This window comes from Leptonotus elevatus, chromosome 6 (genome assembly GCF_054856555.1).
Source record: "Leptonotus elevatus isolate MCC_2025b chromosome 6, RoL_Lele_1.0, whole genome shotgun sequence".
Lineage (NCBI taxonomy): Eukaryota > Metazoa > Chordata > Actinopteri > Syngnathiformes > Syngnathidae > Leptonotus > Leptonotus elevatus.
In genome coordinates this window covers 24,642,122-24,663,476 of record NC_141244.1, presented here as the reverse complement: position 1 = coordinate 24,663,476, position 21,355 = coordinate 24,642,122, and the positions used below count along the sequence as shown (strand labels likewise).

At 39.1% G+C, this 21,355-nt stretch overlaps 1 protein-coding gene across 3 annotated transcripts; it reads right to left on the bottom strand.

Moving 5' to 3' along the window:
• Positions 1–429: 429 nt before the first annotated feature.
• znf384b (zinc finger protein 384 b) lies at positions 430–21,114 on the bottom strand. 3 transcript variants are annotated; one of them, XM_086079052.1, is made up of 11 exons: positions 20,915–21,113; positions 19,455–19,522; positions 18,660–18,873; positions 18,305–18,418; positions 16,912–17,042; positions 15,610–15,701; positions 14,960–15,184; positions 3,073–3,240; positions 2,918–2,996; positions 1,667–1,825; positions 430–1,546 (listed from the first exon to the last, which is right to left on the bottom strand). In XM_086079052.1, the coding sequence occupies exons 2-11, from the start codon at positions 19,515–19,517 to the stop codon at positions 1,202–1,204; spliced, it is 1,590 nt and encodes a 529-aa protein (XP_085935178.1). In that variant the 5' UTR covers positions 19,518–19,522; positions 20,915–21,113; the 3' UTR covers positions 430–1,201. The 3 variants fall into 3 exon arrangements, with proteins under 3 accessions (XP_085935178.1, XP_085935177.1, XP_085935179.1); XM_086079051.1 differs by having other exon boundaries at positions 430–1,825; positions 20,915–21,114; XM_086079053.1 differs by lacking the exon at positions 14,960–15,184.
• Between the last annotated feature and the right edge of the window lie 241 nt (positions 21,115–21,355).

The following is a 21,355-nucleotide window of genomic DNA, read 5'->3' as shown; positions in this document are numbered from 1 at the left end:
GTAAAAAGCGTGTGTTTGTCACCCTTGTTTTCTCCGGCGAATGCGACCACGATTATTTGTATCGTTTGTACAGAACTATTTGACGCGTGTGACGTCAGCGGTCTTTACGGTGCATTGAGAATTCCGAGAACTGGTAGTCTTATTTTATTGAATGATATATATTTTTAATTATAATACTTTTTAAAAACTATTTTATTTATATCTTAGGAAACAGCTAAATGTTAATTTTTAATTACATTTAAGATTTTTTTTCATATTACGCAATATGCATACAAACGTTCTTTTCAATGTAAAAAAAAATGCAGACGATTACATTTTTGATTACAGCATTAACTATTAAATTTGAGATTTTTATTCATAGTAGTTTAGGAATTGATTATTGTTAATTTCAACTGAATGTGATGAATGGGCATAAACTAACCAGTGATAAACATTTCAACTTTTATTGATCAATATTTAAACAAAAGACAGGCAATGTAAATGTTTTGTTCGCATATGAAGAAACTGGATGTGATGAATATTCATAAACACATTATAAAGGTTCCAAATGTTCTTTATTGTTCATTATATATATTAAAAAAAGAGTCAGATGTGCAAGTGCTTCCATAACCGAGTATAACAAACATTATTCATTTAATAGCAAGACACACTGCTAGACATACACAAAAAGCAGAATGATGGATTACAATGCGAGATCTTGCATTTGGATGTACATTATATATACACAGCACACGTTATCATCTGATATTAAACGATGCATCTACAAATACACGATTGTTTTGTTATTTGGAAATAACCTCTCTGTCCCTTTCACAAAGTATGCCACGCAGTAAAAGTTAATAACACTGACGTAAAAAGTCATTCCAAGTACTCTCCGGAGCATAACATGGTTATGACCCGCGCGCTGTTTTTGTACAGAAGAGCAGAAGGTGATAAACCGACAATAAAAGACAGGCACTCACTCTCTCGCTTCCTTTCGTCTCCATTTTAAAACCATCACTGTGATGGACTGTAAATCTTTTCATTGCGGCCTTTACACGCACACGTGTCTTTCCTCGAGGACACTTCAGCGAAATAAAAACCACATCGCTTGTCCTGTTGGCCAAACAAAAAAAAAACATTGCCAGGCACAGTTCCAAAAGTTCTCATTTCGTTTTAGTATTGCTTTTATGTCCTCTGCGTTTCGCTCCCTTCTCCAGCTTTACGAGTTGAGGTGCTCCACTTGGATGCTGGAAGACGACACAGTTAGGCAGAGGTCCTTGTGGGAGGAAATGTCCGACACGCTGACGGGTTTGTACTGGATGTCCCCCGCCGACACCGTCTTGTACTGGTGCAGGTCAAAGGGGCAGGGCATGGCGTCCGGCTGGCCGTAGCCGCCTTGGCCGTGCGCGGCTCGGCCCGCCGCGCCTTCCGGGCCCTCCGCCTGGCTCCGAGCGCCGGCCTGAGCGCGGGCCGCCTGACTTTGGCTCTGCTGCGCCGCCGCGGCGTCCGAGGCGCTCAGCTGCTCTTGGCCGTGTTTCTCCATGTGTTTCACAAGATACGTCTCCTGGGGTGAGGGTAGAGGGGAGACAGTGGACACATGACTATACGGTGCAAAGTAGCTGGCGGGCGTGTGGCGCCACTCAGGCTGCTGGGAACTCTCTTCACAAATGCAAATTGGTCTTACTGAGGTGTACGTGCGGTTGCAGAGGCCGCACGAGTAGATCCGGGCGTGCCTGACCGTGTGTTTGGACATGTGAACCTCCAGGCTGGCGGCGTCCACGTAGCCTTTGTTGCAGTTGGAGCACTTGTAAGGTTTGTCTTTGTTGTGCTGGCGGCGGTGGGACTTGATTGGGACGAGGGGGAGGGGGAGGGGGGGGGGAAGGTTTAACAACACAGTGAGAAGGCTGGATTTGCGCTTTTTGCTGTTAATTGGCACAATTGGGATATGTGTCATGTCAGAATAAAGACAAAAACCCACAGTGAATGGGATTTGTGAAAGGGTGAGCACTGTTGCAAATACCCCCTCCCCAGAATAGATTTTTAATTTCCTACATATGCCACAAGACGGTGGCAAAAGCATTACCTCCTCTCCTCTTAATAGATTATTAGTTCTAAGATGGCGTCAGTGCTGTCCAGTGATGCCTTGACTTGCGATTTTAATATGAAGTTGACTTTAGGTAGGTCCTCCACGAAACATGCCCAGAATATTATTGACCTCGTGTAGCTAACAGCTAGCTCGACACTTGTTTACTCATGGAATGTTTAAGTATTGTCTGTAAGTGACTTTCAAGACACTATTACATGTGTAATGTAGATATAATGATGTGAATAGTAAATAGTAGTTAGTGGCTACCTTAAAGTGGTCGTTGATAGCGCGCTAATGCTAATCGTGATTGCTAATTGTTCGGCATAGACTAATACCCTTCATGAAATAATACGTTGACGCATCGCCTCTAAAGTGATTTTTAAGACACTGTTACATGTGTAATGTAGATATGATGTCTTTGTGAACTGAATGGTAATCGCAATTGCTAACCATTAGCATAAGCTCATTTTGTTGTTTCTTAATAATGTGTATGTATAGAAGATAATAAATTATGAGTACTTCTATCCAATCAATTCAATTTATGTTCAACCTTAGTGGATTAAAAAAAAAAGAAGTCATTTTTTTTGGGGTGATTATTTGAATCCCTATTCACTATTAGCAAAACGTTGCTATCATCACAAAACACTTGTACCGGAAATTCGTGCTCACTTAACCCCAAAAATATGAAAATCTGACAATCGGACGTAAATTAAGGCACCACTGTAATCACTAAAATCCATAAAAAGGCACAGTGTTCAATAAATGCACCCCTCTGTCATTGCCATTTAAATGTCAGCAGGTTTCATAGAGTGCATAAAATGTTCGGGCTCGTCGTGACATTCCCCCCACCTGTAAATTGGAGAGCTGCGTGAAGGATTTCTCACACCCAATATGGTTGCACTTATACGGTCGATCTCCAGTATGAATCCTGGTTTAAAATAAAAGCACAAGCACGATTATTGAGCGAGTGCACGGAACCAAACTTTTTTTGCGTGTTCACTTACCTGTTGTGCTGCTGAAGGTGACTGAGCTGCCTGAACGATTTCTGGCAGTAGGAGCAGGTGTAAGGCTTGACGCCCGTGTGGATGCGGATGTGCTGCGCCAGGTAGCTGGAGTTGGCGAACGACTTGGTGCAATGTGGACACTTGTGAGGCTTCGACTCTGTGTGGTTACTGATGGGGGGGGGGGGGGGGGGGGCGAGAGGACGCCGTGCTTAGGTCAAATTCAGCCATTTTGAAATGTCATACATCAACAACCATCTCAAGAGGGTTATCATACAGCAGAGCAGGTTACAGGTTGGAAATGTATTAAGTAGAGTACTGTGCAAGGGTCTCCATTAGATGTGTCATTTAAACACGTCACGGTCTAGATATTGAGATGGTTAAAAAATTAATAATAATAATAATAATAATTTCTAGAAATTTTAATAAAATGACAAAGGTACGAGTGGACAAAGACTTGTGCACAGGACTGGAATAGTTCTAATTCAAAGCAACAAGCATCCTTGCGCATTACGACCACATTAACTCATTCACGGCTATAGACGTCAAAAATTAATTTGAACTATTTCTACTAGTTTAAAAAAAATCCACTTTTGCTAACAAGAGTATGAAAACCTAGAATTTTTTTTTATTGTAAATTTAAAACAGATATAAAATTTGTGATTAATCGTGAGTTAACTAGTGAAGTTATGTGATTGATTACGATTTAAAAAATGTAATCGCCTGACGGGCCTAATTTAAAAAAATGTAAATTAAAAATAAGGGGCATTTAATCATAATTAATCGCATGATAATTTTATGTTATTAATATACAATAAAAAATCTAGGTTTTCATAAAAAATTAAATGAAATGAAAAATTGTTAAACTAATAGAAATAGTTCTCATGAATTTTTGACGTCTATAGTCGTCAATGGCAGTGAATGAGTTAACAAACAAACACAACATGGGGGAGTATAAAAAGGTGTGTACACACAAAACACTAAAACGTGTCAATGAGTCATGTTCATGGTTGTAACCTTTTTGTGTTACAAATTTTGCTGCGTCAGTATTTCTAAATAATATTTTTTGGACATGTCATGGTTATAGTCTGAAAAATACAAGACACTTTTAAAAGACTTTTACTGGAGATGAAATCAAATTTTGCACAACAATTTATTATTCAAAATATATTTTGGTTCAAAAAAAAAAAAAACCTTTCCCCAAATAGTGGCCATCCTTTCAACCCTCCTCCACAAATAAATACCTCGCTCAAATACATGGAAAGAGTGCTCCTGAACTTTTGTTGCGAACCAAAACAAAAGACCCTACTAAAGAACAAACCTATAAGTGTGACTGCACAATAAAATTAATTAAATAGCACATTCATGAATGTGGTCAGGCCATATCATGTCCAATTTTAAAGTATTGCACTGGCGCCATCTTGGTACCAGAGAACTGTGTTGAAGTGAATTGAGGAGTTCCTTGTAGTGCTTTGCCACCATCTTGTCACAGATATTTATAGTTAGCAGGGGGCAACACCAGGCAACTTATTTTTTTTTATTTAAACTCTGGTTTCACCTGACACAAATTACATTAGATCAGTCACGTTGTTTAATATTATTCCAAAACTACGGCCAATTAAAGTCCCCTCGCTCCAGTTCACAAAATAAACACCCCTGGCCACTATTTGCAGCAATAAAAAAATAAAAATCTCAATTGTTATGATCACAATATAGAAGCAACCAGAACAACAAACATGCACACACTGAAGCAGCAAAGTTATTCAAATTGAAATTTGGAGTCACATGACATGGGAGGGGGGGGGGGTGCACACGACGCCCATGTGTGTACACAGCTTCACAAAGCAGATGTAAAGAATGCGCATGCATGATTGGGTTTGCGTAAACACAGACTGAATGCAAACACTTTGTGGCACCAGGAGGATGAATGAGCAGCAACGGAAGCGGAGCAGGGCAGCGCGTGGTTACCTCACACAAACTTGCAACAAGGATTCATGGCGGAACGTTATTCAACAAGAGGTTAATGGTTGAAAAGGTGAAACTAATTGCGCACGGGAAAAGTGGAAATGGCATGCAGTCAGACAAAGAAACGGGCACATTCATGAAAAGGGAGACAAAAGTGTTGACAGTGACAGCCATTATATGATAAAAAGCAACCGGAAATTATATTTGTGTGACTAATTTGTAGTTTGGAGCAGGAATGGGCATTTGACTACCGTACGCTTCCTGAAGGGGGGGATGAATATCAATTAAACCATTTACATGTTGTCACATTAACTCATTTACTGCCATAAATTCATTTTTGTTAAAGATTAAAAATTAAAGGCAAGAGGCGATTTTTTTTAATTTATTGTAATTAATCGCATGGCTTCACTAGTTAACTCACGATTAATCACACATTTTAAATCTGTTCTAAATGTACAATAAAAAATTCTAGGTTTTCAAACTTTTGTTAATAAAAGTGGGAAAAAAATGTTCAACTAATACAAATAGTTAAAATAATTTTAACGGCAGTGAATGAATAAAAAAATTAAAATAAAAGATTATTAAAAATTCGGGGCGTCAGGCGATTAAAGTTTTTAATCGTAATTAATTGCGTAACTTCACTAGTTAACTCGCGATTAATCACAAATTTCATATCTGTTCTAAATATACAATAAAAAAATTCTAGGTTTCATACAATTGTTAACAGAAGTGGATTTTTTTTTTAAACTAATAGAAATAGTTAAAATTAATTTTTGACGTTTATAGCTGTTAATTATAGCGTTTGCGTTTTATGCTGCTAAAGTACGGCCTCAACTCTGCAATGTTCAAATCCAGTCGAAGAACACTTCTATTTATGACAACAAAGTATTTTATCTGCACGCCTTGCTTTTAATTATGGGCCTGCTAAGCGGAGCAAGCAGCAGCGAAGCTGCTGCTTGCGGAGCAAGCAGGCACATATTACTATCCTAGAAAAAAGGGTTTATTGGTGTTATTATGGGCCTGCTAAGCGGAGCAAGCAGCAGCGAAGCTGCTGCTTGCGGAGCAAGCAGGCACATATTACTATCCACCCTAGAAAAGGGTTTATTATGGGCCTGCTAAGCGGAGCAAGCAGCAGCGAAGCTGCTGCTTGCGGAGCAAGCAGGCACATATTACTATCCACCCTAGAAAAGTGTTTAATATTATTATTATTATGGGCCTGCTAAGCGGAGCAAGCAGCAGCGAAGCTGCTGCTTGCGGAGCAAGCAGGCACATATTACTATCCTAGAAAAGGGGTTTATTATTTAGTTATTTTTCAACTTATTATATCATCTTCCACGGGTTTTTCCGCAAGAATGCGGCCTGTACCGTACATCGCACCGGGACAAATGAGGTATCAAACGATGCGGCTCGATCTGACTCGCTGCGGCATTATTTTTATAAGAATTCCCAGTTACCATGGCGATGCTATTCCCAAAAAACTCCCAAATAAAAGTCCCATAGGAATGAATGTGAAACCGAAAGACATCAACTCCAATTCAAGCACCTTTTTCCAAGACACGCTGCGCGCGCATACGGTAACCGATTGATATGAATTTTAGCTCATTTTGTTGGAATTTTTCCCATCTTTAGCTCAGTGTCAAAAAAAAAATTAAGGAATGAAAGCTCTTCCCCCTGTGCGGGTTCAAAGACAGTGAGTGTAATCGCCACTCTGATATGCAATTAAGGCTTCAGTGACGGGAACCAAAAAATCTTATTTCCAAAAGTTTCACTTCAACTCGTCACCATGGCCACAATCTTTGCTCACTAGACATCAAATTCGCACATTTTGTAGCCACAAGCCTCTGCTTTCTGAAAAACTAAGTTTTATTTGGCTAAGGTGTCATTTAGTACCTTTATTTTCACTTTAAGCGAGGAGAAGTCGGACTTTGGCGCCTATCTCCTCCATGTTAATTTCGCCGTTTTTTCCCTCTTCATTTTCGATCAATCATAAGTTTTCAACCTGCTCTCATTTGGTCATTTTTCATCCGATTAAAAAACTGAGAACATGCTCGCGTTCCCCAAACCCTTGCCGTTCTAACGAGCCATTTCTGGAATCTGCATCTTCAACCGTTAAGTCGCGAGAGGCTTTTGTTTGAGGTGAGCGTAATCCTATACAAATCAATGGAGTGTTGGTGCGTGACGTCTCCTCACAACTTAAAATCAAATGTGTGTGCGTGAATGTGCATGTTTTGTAAAGGGGCAGTGAGATACTGTTAATTATGGTAGATTCCACATTTCTTGACCGATTTCAATGGTTTGAATTTTAAACTGTTCAGCTCATTGAAATGTTACTTAAAATCAAATGTGTGTGCGTGAATGTGCCTGTTTCTTAAAGGGGCAGTAACATACTGTTGATTTTGGTTAACTTCCACATTTCTTGACCGATTTCAATGGTTTAAATTTTAAACTGTTCAGCTCATTGAAATGTTGGTTAAAATCAAATGTGTGTGCGTGAATGTGCATATTTCTTAAAGGGACAGTAAGATACTTTATTTGATCTTGATTATGGTTAACTTGCACATTTCTTGACCGATTTCAATGGTTGAAAGTTTAAACTGTTCAGCTCATTGAAAAGAGTTGCAAGAGTTAGCAGGCCCATTCAAAATTTCCGCGGGAATTTTTCTAGTTATGGGCCTGCTAAGCGGAGCAAGCAGCAGCGAAGCTGCTGCTTGCGGAGCAAGCAGGCACATATTACTATCCTAGAAAATGGGTTTATTATTTTTCTTATTTTTTAATCTTCCGCGTTTTTTTCTGCTAAAATGCGGCCCGTACCGTAGATCGCACCGGGACAAATGAGGTATCAAACGATGCGGCTCGATCTGACTCGGTGCGCTATTATTTTTATAAGAATTCCCAGTTACCATGGCGACGCTATTCCCAAAAAACTCCCAAATAAAGTCCCATAGGAATGAATGGGAATCCGAAAGAGATCAACTCCAATCAAGCACCTTTTTCAAAGAGACGCTGCGCGCGCATACGTTAACCGATTGATATGAAAATTAGCTCATTTTGTTGGAATTTTTGTCATCTTTAACTCAGTGTCAAAAAAAAAATTAAGGAATGAAAGCTCTTCCCCCTGTGCGGGTTCAAAGACAGTGAGTGTAATCGCCACTCTGATACCCAATTAAGGCTTCAGTGACGGGAACCAAAAAATCTATTTCCAAAAGTTTCACTTCAACTCGTCACCATGGCCACAATCTTTGCTCACTAGACATCAAATTCGCACATTTTGTAGCCACAAGCCTCTGCTTTCTGAAGAACTAAGTTTTATTTGGCTAAGGTTTCATTTAGTACCTTTATTTTCACTTTAAGCGAGGAGAAGTCGCACATTTTTGATCTCTTTTCAATGTAATTTTCGCCCTTTTTCCCTCTTCATTTTCGATCAATCATAAGTTTTCAACCTGCTCTCATTTGGTCATTTTTCATCCGATTAAAAAACTGAGAACATGCTCGCGTTCCCCAAACCCTTGCCGTTCTAACGAGCCATTTCTGGAATCTGCATCTTCAACCGTTAAGTCACGAGAGGCTTTTGTTTGAGGTGAGCGTAATCCTATACAAATCAATGGAGTGTTGGTGCGTGACGTCTCCTCACAACTTAAAATCAAATGTGTGTGCGTGAATGTGCATGTTTTGTAAAGGGGCAGTAAGATACTTTTAGTTGATGTTGATTATGGTGAACTTCCACATTTCTTGACCGATTTCAATGGTTTAAATTTTAAACTGTTCAGCTCATTGAAATGTTACTTAAAATCAAATGTGTGTGCGTGAATGTGCATGTTTCTTAAAGGGGCAGTAACATACTGTTGATTATGGTGAACTTCCACATTTCTTGACCGATTTCAATGGTTTAAATTTTAAACTGTTCAGCTCATTGAAATGTTGGTTAAAATCAAATGTTGTGTGTGTGTGTGAATGTGCATATTTCTTAAAGGGACAGTAAGATACTTTATTTGATCTTGATTATGGTTAACTTCCACATTTCTTGACCGATTTCAATGGTTGAAAGTTTAAACTGTTCAGCTCATTGAAAAGAGTTAGCAGGCCCATTCAAAATTTCCGCGGGAATTTTTCTAGTTTTTATTTTTATATTATCTTCCAGCGACTTTTCCGCAAAAATAGGGCCCGAACTGTAGATCGCACCGGGACAAAAGAGGTATCAAACGATGCGGCTCGATCTGACTCGCTGCGCTATTATTTTTATAAGAATTCCCAGTTACCATGGCGACGCTATTCCCAAAAAACTCCCAAAAAAAGTCCCATAGGAATGAATGGGAATCCGAACGAGATCAACTCCAATCAAGCACCTTTTTCAAAGACACGCTGCGCGCGCATACGTTGACCGACCGATATGAAAATTAGCTCATTTTGTTGGAATTTTTGTCATCTTTAGCTCAGTGTCAAAAAAAATATTAAGGAATGAAAGCTCTTCCCCCTGTGCGGGTTCAAAGACAGTGAGTGTAATCGCCACTCTGATATGCAATTAAGGCTTCAGTGACGGGAACCAAAAAAATCTATTTCCAAAAGTTTCACTTCAACTCGTCACCATGGCCACAATCTTTGCTCACTAGACATCAAATTCACACATTTTGTAGCCACAAGCCTCTGCTTTCTGAAAAACTAAGTTTTATTTGGCTAAGGTGTCAATTAGTACCTTTATTTTCACTTTAAGCGAGGAGAAGTCGGACTTTGGCGCCTATCTCCTCCATGTTAATTTCGCTGTTTTTTCCCTCTTCATTTTCGATCAATCATAAGTTTTCAACCTGCTCTCATTTGGTCATTTTTCATCCGATTAAAAAACTGAGAACATGCTCACGTTCCCCAAACCCTTGCCGTTCTAACGAGCCATTTCTGGAATCTGCATCTTCAACCGTTAAGTCGCGAGAGGCTTTTGTTTGAGGTGAGCGTAATCCTATACAAATCAATGGAGTGTTGGTGCGTGACGTCTCCTCACAACTTAAAATCAAATGTGTGTGCGTGAATGTGCATGTTTTGTAAAGGGGCAGTGAGATACTGTTAATTATGGTAGATTCCACATTTCTTGACCGATTTCAACGGTTTCAATTTTAAACTGTTCAGCTCATTGAAATGTTACTTAAAATCAAATGTGTGTGCGTGAATGTGCATGTTTCTTAAAGGGGCAGTAACATACTGTTGATTATGGTAGATTCCACATTTCTTGACCGATTTCAATGGTTTGAATTTTAAACTGTTCAGCTCATTGAAATGTTGGTTAAAATCAAATGTGTGTGCGTGAATGTGCATGTTTCTTAAAGGGGCAGTAATACTTTTAGTTGATTATAACTTCCACATTTCTTGAGCGATTTCAATGGTTGAAAGTTTAAACTGTTCAGCTCATTGAAAAGAGTTAGCAGGCCCATTCAAAATTTCCGCGGGAATTTTTCTAGTTATGGGCCTGCTAAGCGGAGCAAGCAGCAGCGAAGCTGCTGCTTGCGGAGCAAGCAGGCACATATTACTATCCACCCTAGAAAAGGGTTTATTATGGGCCTGCTAAGCGGAGCAAGCAGCAGCGAAGCTGCTGCTTGCGGAGCAAGCAGGCACATATTACTATCCTAGAAAAGGGGTTTATTATTTTTCAACTTATTATATTATCTTCCACGGGTTTTTCCGCAAGAATGCGGCCCGTACCGTACATCGCACCGGGACAAATGAGGTATCAAACGATGCGGCTCGATCTGACTCGCTGCGGCATTATTTTTATAAGAATTCCCAGTTACCATGGCGATGCTATTCCCAAAAAACTCCCAAATAAAAGTCCCATAGGAATGAATGGGAAACCGAAAGACATCAACTCCAATTCAAGCACCTTTTTCCAAGACACGCTGCGCGCGCATACGTTAACCGATTGATATGAATTTTAGCTCATTTTGTTGGAATTTTTGTCATCTTTAGCTCAGTGTCAAAAAAAAAATTAAGGAATGAAAGCTCTTCCCCCTGTGCGGGTTCAAAGACAGTAAGTGTAATCGCCACTCTGATATGCAATTAAGCTTTCAGTGACGGGAACCAAAAAATATATTTCCAAAAGTTTCACTTCAACTCGTCACCATGGCCACAATCTTTGCTCACTAGACATCAAATTCGCACATTTTATAGCCACAAGCCTCTGCTTTCTGAAAAACTAAGTTTTATTTGGCTACGGTGTCATTTAGTACCTTTATTTTCACTTTAAGCGAGGAGAAGTCGGACTTTGACGCCTATCTCCTCCATGTTAATTTCGCCGTTTTTTCCCTCTTCATTTTCGATCAATCATAAGTTTTCAACCTGCTCTCATTTGGTCATTTTTCATCCGATTAAAAAACTGAGAACATGCTCGCGTTCCCCAAACCCTTGCCGTTCTAACGAGCCATTTCTGGAATCTGCATCTTCAACCGTTAAGTCGCGAGAGGCTTTTGTTTGAGGTGAGCGTAATCCTATACAAATCAATGGAGTGTTGGTGCGTGACGTCTCCTCACAACTTAAAATCAAATGTGTGTGCGTGAATGTGCATGTTTTGTAAAGGGGCAGTGAGATACTGTTAATTATGGTAGATTCCACATTTCTTGACCGATTTCAATGGTTTGAATTTTAAACTGTTCAGCTCATTGAAATGTTACTTAAAATCAAATGTGTGTGCGTGAATGTGCATGTTTCTTAAAGGGGCAGTAAGATACTTTATTTGATCTTGATTATGGTTAACTTGCACATTTCTTGAGCGATTTCAACGGTTTAAATTTTAAACTGTTCAGCTCATTGAAATGTTAGTTAAAATCTAATGTGTGTGCGTGAATGTGCATATTTCTTAAAGGGACAGTAAGATACTTTATTTGATCTTGATTATGGTTAACTTTTACATTTCTTGAGCGATTTCAATGGTTGAAATTTTAAACTGTTCAGCTCATTGAAATGTTAGTTAAAATCAAATGTATGTGCGTCAATGTGCATGTTTCTTAAAGGGCCAGTAATACTTTTAGTTGATTATAACTTCCACATTTCTTGAGCGATTTCAATGGTTGAAAGTTTAAACTGTTCAGCTCATTGAAAAGAGTTAGCAGGCCCATTCAAAATTTCCGCGGGAATTTTTCTAGTTATTTTTTTTCTTTTTTATTCTTCCACCGACTTTTCCGCAAAAATGCGGCCCGAACCGTAGATCGCACCGGGACAAAAGAGGTATCAAACGATGCGGCTCGCTCTGACTCGCTGCGCTATTATTTTTATAAGAATTCCCAGTTACCATGGCGACGCTATTCCCAAAAAACTCCCAAATAAAGTCCCATAGGAATGAATGGGAATCCGAAAGAGATCAACTCCAATCAAGCACCTTTTTCAAAGACACGCTGCGCGCGCATACATTAACCGACCGATATGAATTTTAGCTCATTTTGTTGGAATTTTTGTCATCTTTAGCTCAGTGTCAAAAAAAAAATTAAGGAATGAAAGCTCTCCCCCCTGTGAGGGTTCAAAGACAGTGAGCAAAGGGGAAAAGTCGCCTATTTAGAGTGTGACTAATTAAGGCTTCAGTGACGGGAACCAAAAAATCTATTTCCAAAAGTTTCACTTCAACTCGTCACCATGGCCACAATCTTTGCTCACTAGACATCAAATTCGCACATTTTGTAGCCACAAGCCTCTGCTTTCTGAAGAACTAAGTTTTATTTGGCTACGGTGTCATTTAGTACCTTTATTTTCACTTTAAGCGAGGAGAAGTCGGACTTTGACGCCTATCTCCTCCATGTTAATTTCGCCGTTTTTTCCCTCTTCATTTTCGATCAATCATAAGTTTTCAACCTGCTCTCATTTGGTCATTTTTCATCCGATTAAAAAACTGAGAACATGCTCGCGTTCCCCAAACCCTTGCCGTTCTAACGAGCCATTTCTGGAATCTGCATCTTCAACCGTTAAGTCGCGAGAGGCTTTTGTTTGAGGTGAGCGTAATCCTATACAAATCAATGGAGTGTTGGTGCGTGACGTCTCCTCACAACTTCAAATCAAATGTGTGTGCGTGAATGTGCATGTTTTGTAAAGGGGCAGTGAGATACTGTTAATTATGGTAGATTCCACATTTCTTGACCGATTTCAATGGTTTGAATTTTAAACTGTTCAGCTCATTGAAATGTTACTTAAAATCAAATGTGTGTGCGTGAATGTGCATGTTTCTTAAAGGGGCAGTAACATAGTGTTGATTATGGTTAACTTCCACATTTCTTGACCCATTTCAACGGTTGAAAGTTTAAACTGTTCAGCTCATTGAAATGTTACTTAAAATCAAATGTGTGTGCGTGAATGTGCATGTTTCTTAAAGGGGCAGTAACATACTGTTGATTATGGTTAACTTTTACATTTCTTGAGCGATTTCAATGGTTTAAATTTTAAACTGTTCAGCTCATTGAAATGTTGGTTAAAATCAAATGTGTGTGCGTGAATGTGCATATTTCTTAAAGGGACAGTAAGATACTTTATTTGATCTTGATTATGGTTAACTTGCACATTTCTTGAGCGATTTCAATGGTTGAAAGTTTAAACTGTTCAGCTCATTGAAAAGAGTTAGCAGGCCCATTCAAAATTTCCGCGGGAATTTTTCTAGTTTATGATTACCATCATGTTTTATGGAATTATTTTATTTGCCTTCTTGTAATTTTATGTAGCTATAAAGCACAATGAATTTCCTTGTGTACGAATTATGCTCAACAAATAAACTTTCCTTGTCATCATGTAGCTTTTATGTTCAATACAGTTTGGTTGAGTCACATTTAAGTACCTGCACAGTTCTCTTTTTCTTTTTCAAAGTCTGAATGAATGAAGTTTTTATGGAACCCTGAATGGTTTCTTTTCTTGAAAAATGTCTGTGAGCTTATGAAGGGAGGGTCGATGCCAGGGGTCGGCGGCAACCTTTACAGTCAAAATAACTTTTTTTGGGCCAAATAACAAAAAAATCTGTCAAAACATTTGAACATTGTGATGAAGGAAATGTACTGAGGGGCCCCAACAGCTCATTAGAGCTGCACTATAACAGAATAATAAGCAGCATCCAATACTTTGAGATTCATGTTCTCCCCATACATTTTTAGACCTTTCCGTCAAATTTCTTACATTTTTGAGAATTTTATGGCTGTGGTAATTTTTTGCCCTTTTTTTCTCGCCTTTTTTGCTATTAATTTTCTGTTGGTTTTTTTTATTTTTGTGATTCCTTCTTTTTTTGGGATATTTTATGGTTAATTTTTGAATATTTTTTTTCTTGCCGTTTCTTCAATAAATTTTTTGTCCTTTTTTTTTGGCAATTTTGTGGACATTTTATAGTACTTTTTAGGATTCTTTCTTGTTTTTTGGACATTTATTTTATGGTTACTTCTTGAACATTTTCTTTCCTGCCTTTTCTTCAATCAGTTTTCTGACTCCCCCCCCCCCCTCCCCCTCCCGGCAATTTTCTGGACATTTTATGGTAATTTTGTTCTTTTGTTTTTTTTAAACGTTTTCTTCTCTGCCTTTAAAAAAAATTAAAATTCTGACTGTTGGGCAGTTTCATAGACATTTTATTGTTATTTTCTGCTTTTAATCTTCCTTTTTGGAAATTTTTAGGTTTTTGTCTCCTTCACTAATTCATTTAAAAGAAGAAAAAAAAGAAAATGCTAAAAATAAAGATAAAAATGTAAAATAATAATAATAATTTCTACTACGTTTTTTTTATAAAGAGAAACTACAGGGGAACTGAAGAGCTACACGTGGCTCCAGGATGCAGACCACTTGGCCTATGCCATGCAAGCCAAAATGAAAATGGCATCTTGCATACAAGATGCATACCACTGTACACTGAGGAGCAAGTCTGGACCTCAATTAGGGGGGCTTTAAGGGTAGGTGGGTGGGTGGGTGGCGTGAGAGGGGGTGTCTGCAGTACCGTGAGTGCTGCTGTAAGTGACTGAGCTGCCTGAATGATTTCTGGCAGTAGGAGCAGGTGTAAGGCTTGGCCCCGCTGTGGATGCGGATGTGCTGCGCCAGGTAGCTGGAGTTGGCGAACGACTTGGCGCAGTGCGGACACTTGTGAGGTTTGGCCTCTGTGTGCGACTTGGAGTGGATCTGCATGTCAGACTTACTGAAGAAGGTCGCCGCGCACATCCGGCACCTACAGGCGGGAGAGACACAGAAACGGGGGTGGGGGGTTTTGGATAGGGGTGGACGCACGTGGGGAAGAGATGCAAGACAACGGCGTAAAGGAAAAGACAGGAAGGTGAACCACAGAATGGAAAGAAAAACGGTCAAATGACACACAGGGAAAGATGTCAAGGGAGAAGTCAGTGAGAGCAGAAGAAGACGGGGAAAGGCGCGTCCGTCGTGTAAAACTCAAAGCGCATGCCGTGTGCTCGAGGGCGGGCAGACTACGCAGCACAAATGGTTTTCATGTATTTGCGTGTCAAACACAAGAAGCAGAGCGGCCACGTCGGCCGCGCTCCGTCATGCAAGCAAAAAGCCACGCCGACAGCGACTCGACTGAAGCGTCTACAGATGGAGGTCAAGCAAGAAGGCCAGAATGCGCTTTCGACCTCATACCTGTATGTTTTGGTGTTGTCCTTCAGACTGGGCTCTTCGTCCTCATTGGACAGATCGTACGGATCCCTGGTGTGATGATGCAACGAGGTCACCTGCTCAGAAAAGAAAACGCAAACAAACAATTGTTGACGTTTTAGTAAGAGACTTTTTTTTTCTGGTAGGTTTTATTATTTTATTTTTCTTTCTAGTGGAAGCGGGACAATTCACTTTATTTAACCACATATTTTTTCACGTACAATTATGCAATACAACTTAAAGCTCGCTAGATTTACGTGGAGCACAACAACATTGGTGGTTGAGCATAATTATTAAATAGTACAAGATTGTTATTACAAGATTGTATCTTGTAATTATGACTTTTACTTTTTTTTTTTATTGGCAGAAACATGGAAGTCTGTTTGTGAATTGTGCTATTTTCATTAATTGACGGAAAAAAGCTTCCATATGAAAGACTTTAGAAGGGGGAAAAAACAAGACAAATTTACACAAAAAATATTTAAAAAAATGTAAATGTCATCATATTGTGACTTTTTCCCATAGACCAAAAAAAAGGCCATTCATAAGCTGTTCAATATCAGAACTGTGTAAACCAAAATTCAATGTGAATAATTTATTTTAATAATTTGTTAGGGTTGGATTGATCATAATTTAGAATGTCAATTAAATTGGGAATAACAACTGTAGACAAACTATTTACATTACCGGTAATAATATCATTAAAACGGACCCCCCAAAAAATATAGAAAAAGCCTTCGAACTGATTTTTTGTCTGATCCTCGAAATAGTCTGGCAAACCTTTGCCCTTCAAGATTGTTGGGGGGAAAAGTTGCAATTTTGCGCGCGCACACACAAAAAAAGACAATAGAATTCAAGACTGAAGTGGGGGAAAAAATATCAAAAACAAGAAAGATAAAAACTGTCTCGTATAAGTTTCTTACAATCCAAATTGTGACTTTTTCATGTCGTATCATTAATTTTTTCATTTGAGCATTTTATACTGCAATACTGTACTGAGGTAAAAGTACAAATAAAAAGTCTGAATGTTACAACAAAAGTTGCTTTTTTTCCCCCCTCGTGAAATTACGACTTTATTTTTTCTGTTCAAAGTGCCCATTTGTACTGTTTTTTGTACAAGACAAAAGAGGAAAAAAAAGATGAAAAATTAAAGTTGTTATTTTTACGTTTAAAAATGTTACCATCAATATTATAGAAGAATATTCCAACAAACAAGCCAGGATATATATATATTATTTTCTTTGCACAATTCAAATGTTCCACTTGTGTCATCAAGCAGGATCTCACCTGCCCGCCGGCGCTGAGCTGAGCCAGTATGACGGTTTCATTGCCCACTCCGACCACGCTCTTCTTCTTGCGTCCTCGCTTGGACGGTGTCGGCATCACCACCACGTGGGACATCCTGTCATCTTTTTTGTCTTTGGAACATTTCAACAACGTAGGAAGGTTGACACCCAATAACTAGTTTCCCACAACTGGCAACTCAAAAAACGTATCTATTTGTAGATTTTTATTTTTTTTAACCCTCCGGTTATGTGGTGGGTTATACTGACCAGTAAAAGTTGAAAGTATAGTTTTTTGGTATAGACTTGCTTGGATATTCAATAAAAAGGGAATTTGTACACATTTTTGGTAAACCATTGCCCTGTGAAGTGCAGTTGAACAAACCTTTTAAGAGACATCATGGAAAAATACTTAAAAGGCGGAGAGAGACTTAAAGTGGAAGTCAACCCGAAACATTTCTTGACAATAATAAGTTATATGTAACCTCACTAAAGTTAACATGAAATTCTGATTAATACGAAATTTTTGGAATATACGTTATGAAGCAAAATCCAGCCGTTTTTATCCATCTCAGGGGGCGGCCATTTTGCCACTTGCTGTCGACTAAAGATGACATCAATGTTGCTCAGGGTTCAGGCAACAACCAATCAGAGCTCACCTGTTTTCTGAAGCTACGCTGTGATTGGCTGTTGCCTGAGCAACTGTGATGTCATCTTCAGTCGACAGCAAGTGGCAAAATGGCCGCCCCCTGCGATGGATAAAAACAACTGGATTTTGCATCTTAACTTATAGTCCACAAACACAGTATTAACCAAAATACCGTATTTAGACTAATGGGGCTGCATAGAATATATTGGCAAAAAATGTATTTTGGGCTGACTTCCCCTTTAACTCATTCACTGCCATTGGCGGCTATAGACGTCAAAAATTCATTCCAACTATTTCTAGTAGTTTAACATTTTTTCCACTTTTGTTAACAAGAGTATGAAAATCTAGAAAAAATGTTTTTACATTTAGAACAGATATAAAATTTGTGATTAATTGTAAGTTAACTATTGAAGTCATGCGATTAATTACAATTTAAAATTTTAACCGCCTAATGCGATTTAAAAAAAATTTGGGGCGTCAGGCGATTAATTTTTTTTATCGTAATTAATCGCATGACTTCACTAGTTAACTCTTGATTAATTACAACTTTTATCTCTGTTCTAAATTAACAATAAAAAAAATTCTAGGTTTTAACAAAAGTGGAAAAAAAAAAAAAAGAGTTAAACTAATAGAAATAGTTCAAATGAATTTTTGACATCTATTGCCATCAATGGCAGTGAATGAGTTGATAAAAAATAAATAATTGAGAAACTCCGGGTTATCGATAAATACATTATGCGCATTTTACCTGGAGAATGAACAGCGGAGACGATCATGGTGGTCGTGGGGTGCGTGGACATAAAAGACTGCGAGGACGTGGGAGACACCAACGTCCCTTGGGGAGTCGTGATGACCAACCCCGCTGCACAGCACACACACACACACACACACACACACACACACACACACACACACACACACACACACACACACACACACACACACACACACACACACACACACACACACACACACACACACACACACACACACACACACACACACACACACACACACAAAAACAACAACAATGTTGCTCGCTGTGTTTTGGCTGTTGTTGATTAAGAGGCAGAACAAACAAGATGGCGGGAAAAGCCACCCACCTGCCGTCATGATGCCCGTGGAGGGGACGGGCAGCACGGTGACGTTCTGGCTGCTGTGCGGCGGGTGAACGTGGGTCACGCCGCCGTCCGTCTTGCCCCCCGGTGTCGGGATGGTGAGCAGCGTCGTTTGGTAGTGGGACCCCGAGGAAGGCGGGAAAGAGGCGCCCTTTTCCTGATGTTCTTTCACTTTGTTCAGGAAGACGGCGTTCTCCAGCTGCAAGCACGGCGGCACATAAAAACACTGACAAACACTTTCTCAGCCAGGGTCCAATTTAAGACAATCGGGCTGTTTTGTTTTTTTTTGTCCCCATTTCTCTCCTTCCAGACCAAAGATGTCAAATTAATTAATTAAGTCCTTTAACACGATCCGATCATGTGATTTTAAAAATATCCTTACTTGTTGAACGTGCCTTAACTTTTCATCTCTGTGCTTGGTTTTGGTTACTTCAACCACAAGTTTAAGCACAACGAGCTAAACTAAATTGTGAAAGTGGCTAGTAAAATTGTGGGGGAAACCTCGGAAGCCTCTGGGCCACATTTACACTGACAGGATGAGACTTCTGGCAGACGGCTGTCAATTCTCTGCACTGCCTGTTTGAGCTTTTGAAGTCTGGGAGGCGCTTCAAAGCTCCAAAGGGACTTTTAAGAAGTCAATCAGTTGCCTCCATCTAACCCCCGATATTATTTCAGTATCGGATTCAGGGTATATTATTAGGCGTAGCATCTAAGTGAGAATTTTGGTATGGTAACAACACGAGCTGGTCTAAACAATTAAGTCAAATGAATGTGTCCTACCTGTCCTTGCACAGTGGGGATGGGAGACCAGAAATAGGACGAGTTAAAATGAGAATCTTCCATTATTCCTGCAAGTGCGACAACAAAAAGTTAATCAAATGTGACAAAGCGATGGTTAAGAACAGGTTGAAATGTTGAAACAGAGAAATAATGGTGTTATGCTGCAAAAGATGGATGCATTATTTAATTTTTGTATTTGCTTATATCTATTGTGATATAAACAACATAAAACATGATATAAGGGGTGTCCCAAAAGTCACTATACACTTCATTTTGTCCGTTTCGTTTCAGTTTCAGGTATCATTCAAAGTACATACGTCAAGCCAACTTTGACTTTTTGTAAACATATCGTTCCATTTTTTTGTCCAGTCCAAATTTGTTCAAAGGCAAATTTATGACGGCCAACAACCTGGAGTTAGTAATGCGGAATCACTCTCCAAAAGCATCTGCTGAATTGAGCTTTTTTTGTCAATGCTGAGTTTCAGTGCAGACCTGTTACACTTCCTCTGGCTTTAGTTCCCATATTAGTATTCAATGTACTGCCTTCGCAAAACACATTTATGTCTTTTCCCAGAATTAAATTTAGAAGGGTTAAAATATTTTTTGTTCCATAAACCAATCTGTTCCTCTTTTGCTGTGGCTCAACATTTAAATGATCTTTATCAGATGTGACAGCTGTGTCACAGCATTTCCCAAAAACTGTTTTGTTTTCCCCCCCAGAAAATGAAATTGAAATTGTGCTACAACGTACAAAAAAGGTGACATTATTTATCTTGCCTGGCAAGGAGCTCACATCCCTAAACCTCTGATCCTAGAATGATCTGTAAAATTGCTATTGTCAGATTTATGTACAGCACATCAAAAGATAAAAGACACATAATCACAAAAGGGTTATGTAACAAAAATGAGGATGCATGGGATACTTTCCCCCCCTAAAGCAAGTTATGATCATATTTAAAGCCCATTGTGTGTTTTTTATCGAATTAATAATAAGTACTGACAAAAACGTAAGTAACGTCATATTATCAGTAAAATGTTACAAATTGAGATTATTTTTAGCGCATTAGCCTCATGTGGCCTACAGTTTTCGTAAATGTATGTGCTTTAACATTCAACCATGTTATTATTTAAAGGCTGTTTCGCTCAAAATGACATTAACATCCCAGAAATGACAATAATACATGAACTAGCGTTTAGACTGATCTTATCTAATCGGGCCCAATGTGTGCTGATTAGCATGTTAGCAAGGAGCACTAGCACGCGTGTCAACGTGCTAACAACAAATAAAAAGACAAAAAAGAAAAAAGAAACGGATGACAAAAAAAAAAGAGCACAAAAAAAAAACAAGCGCGTCCACACACGCTCGCGCACGTACACACACTTCCGCCTGCCGAGTCATGCAAAACCAGCAACGAAATAGCAAGCAAACGCATGGACATCAACAAGAAGGAGATTTTTACCCGACTGCACCGTCCACTCGGTCTCCCCCCCAAACCCCAAAGATTGTTCGCCTGCTTCAAAACGGATAAAATTCCCAAATGTGTGGATTACCCAAAAAAAAAAAAAAAACGCGATGAAGTTTTTTTTTTTTTTTTCCTCCCCAATTTTTTTTTCTCTCTCTCGAATGGCGACTGCCTCGTCTGGCACTTCACTTCCCCCGGATGAGGTCGTCAGACAAAAGGAGATCAGCGTGATGACGTCACGTCCGGCAATGGCACAGCTTTATTATTACTATTAAAATAAATACATACAATTAGACGATTTAAAGATGTCTCTCCTTTTTTAGTATATGCTGCTCATGTAAGTATTTTTTAATTCAGAAAAATAAAAAATGTTGACACTTTTTTTAAAACCGCGTTTTCGGAACAAGTGTTGCTTTCCAGTGCTGTTGTAAAAACAAG

Coding starts and splice junctions, on each gene's coding strand:
- znf384b (XM_086079051.1), bottom strand. CDS start 19,517: ATGGAAGATTCTCATTTTAACTCGTCCTATTTCTGGTCTCCCATCCCC. Junction 18,874..19,454: donor TCCCCACTGTGCAAGGACAG/GTAGGACACATT, acceptor CCGTGCTTGCAG/CTGGAGAACGCCGTCTTCCT. Junction 17,043..18,304: donor CTCCGCTGTTCATTCTCCAG/GTAAAATGCGCA, acceptor AATGTTCCAAAG/ACAAAAAAGATGACAGGATG.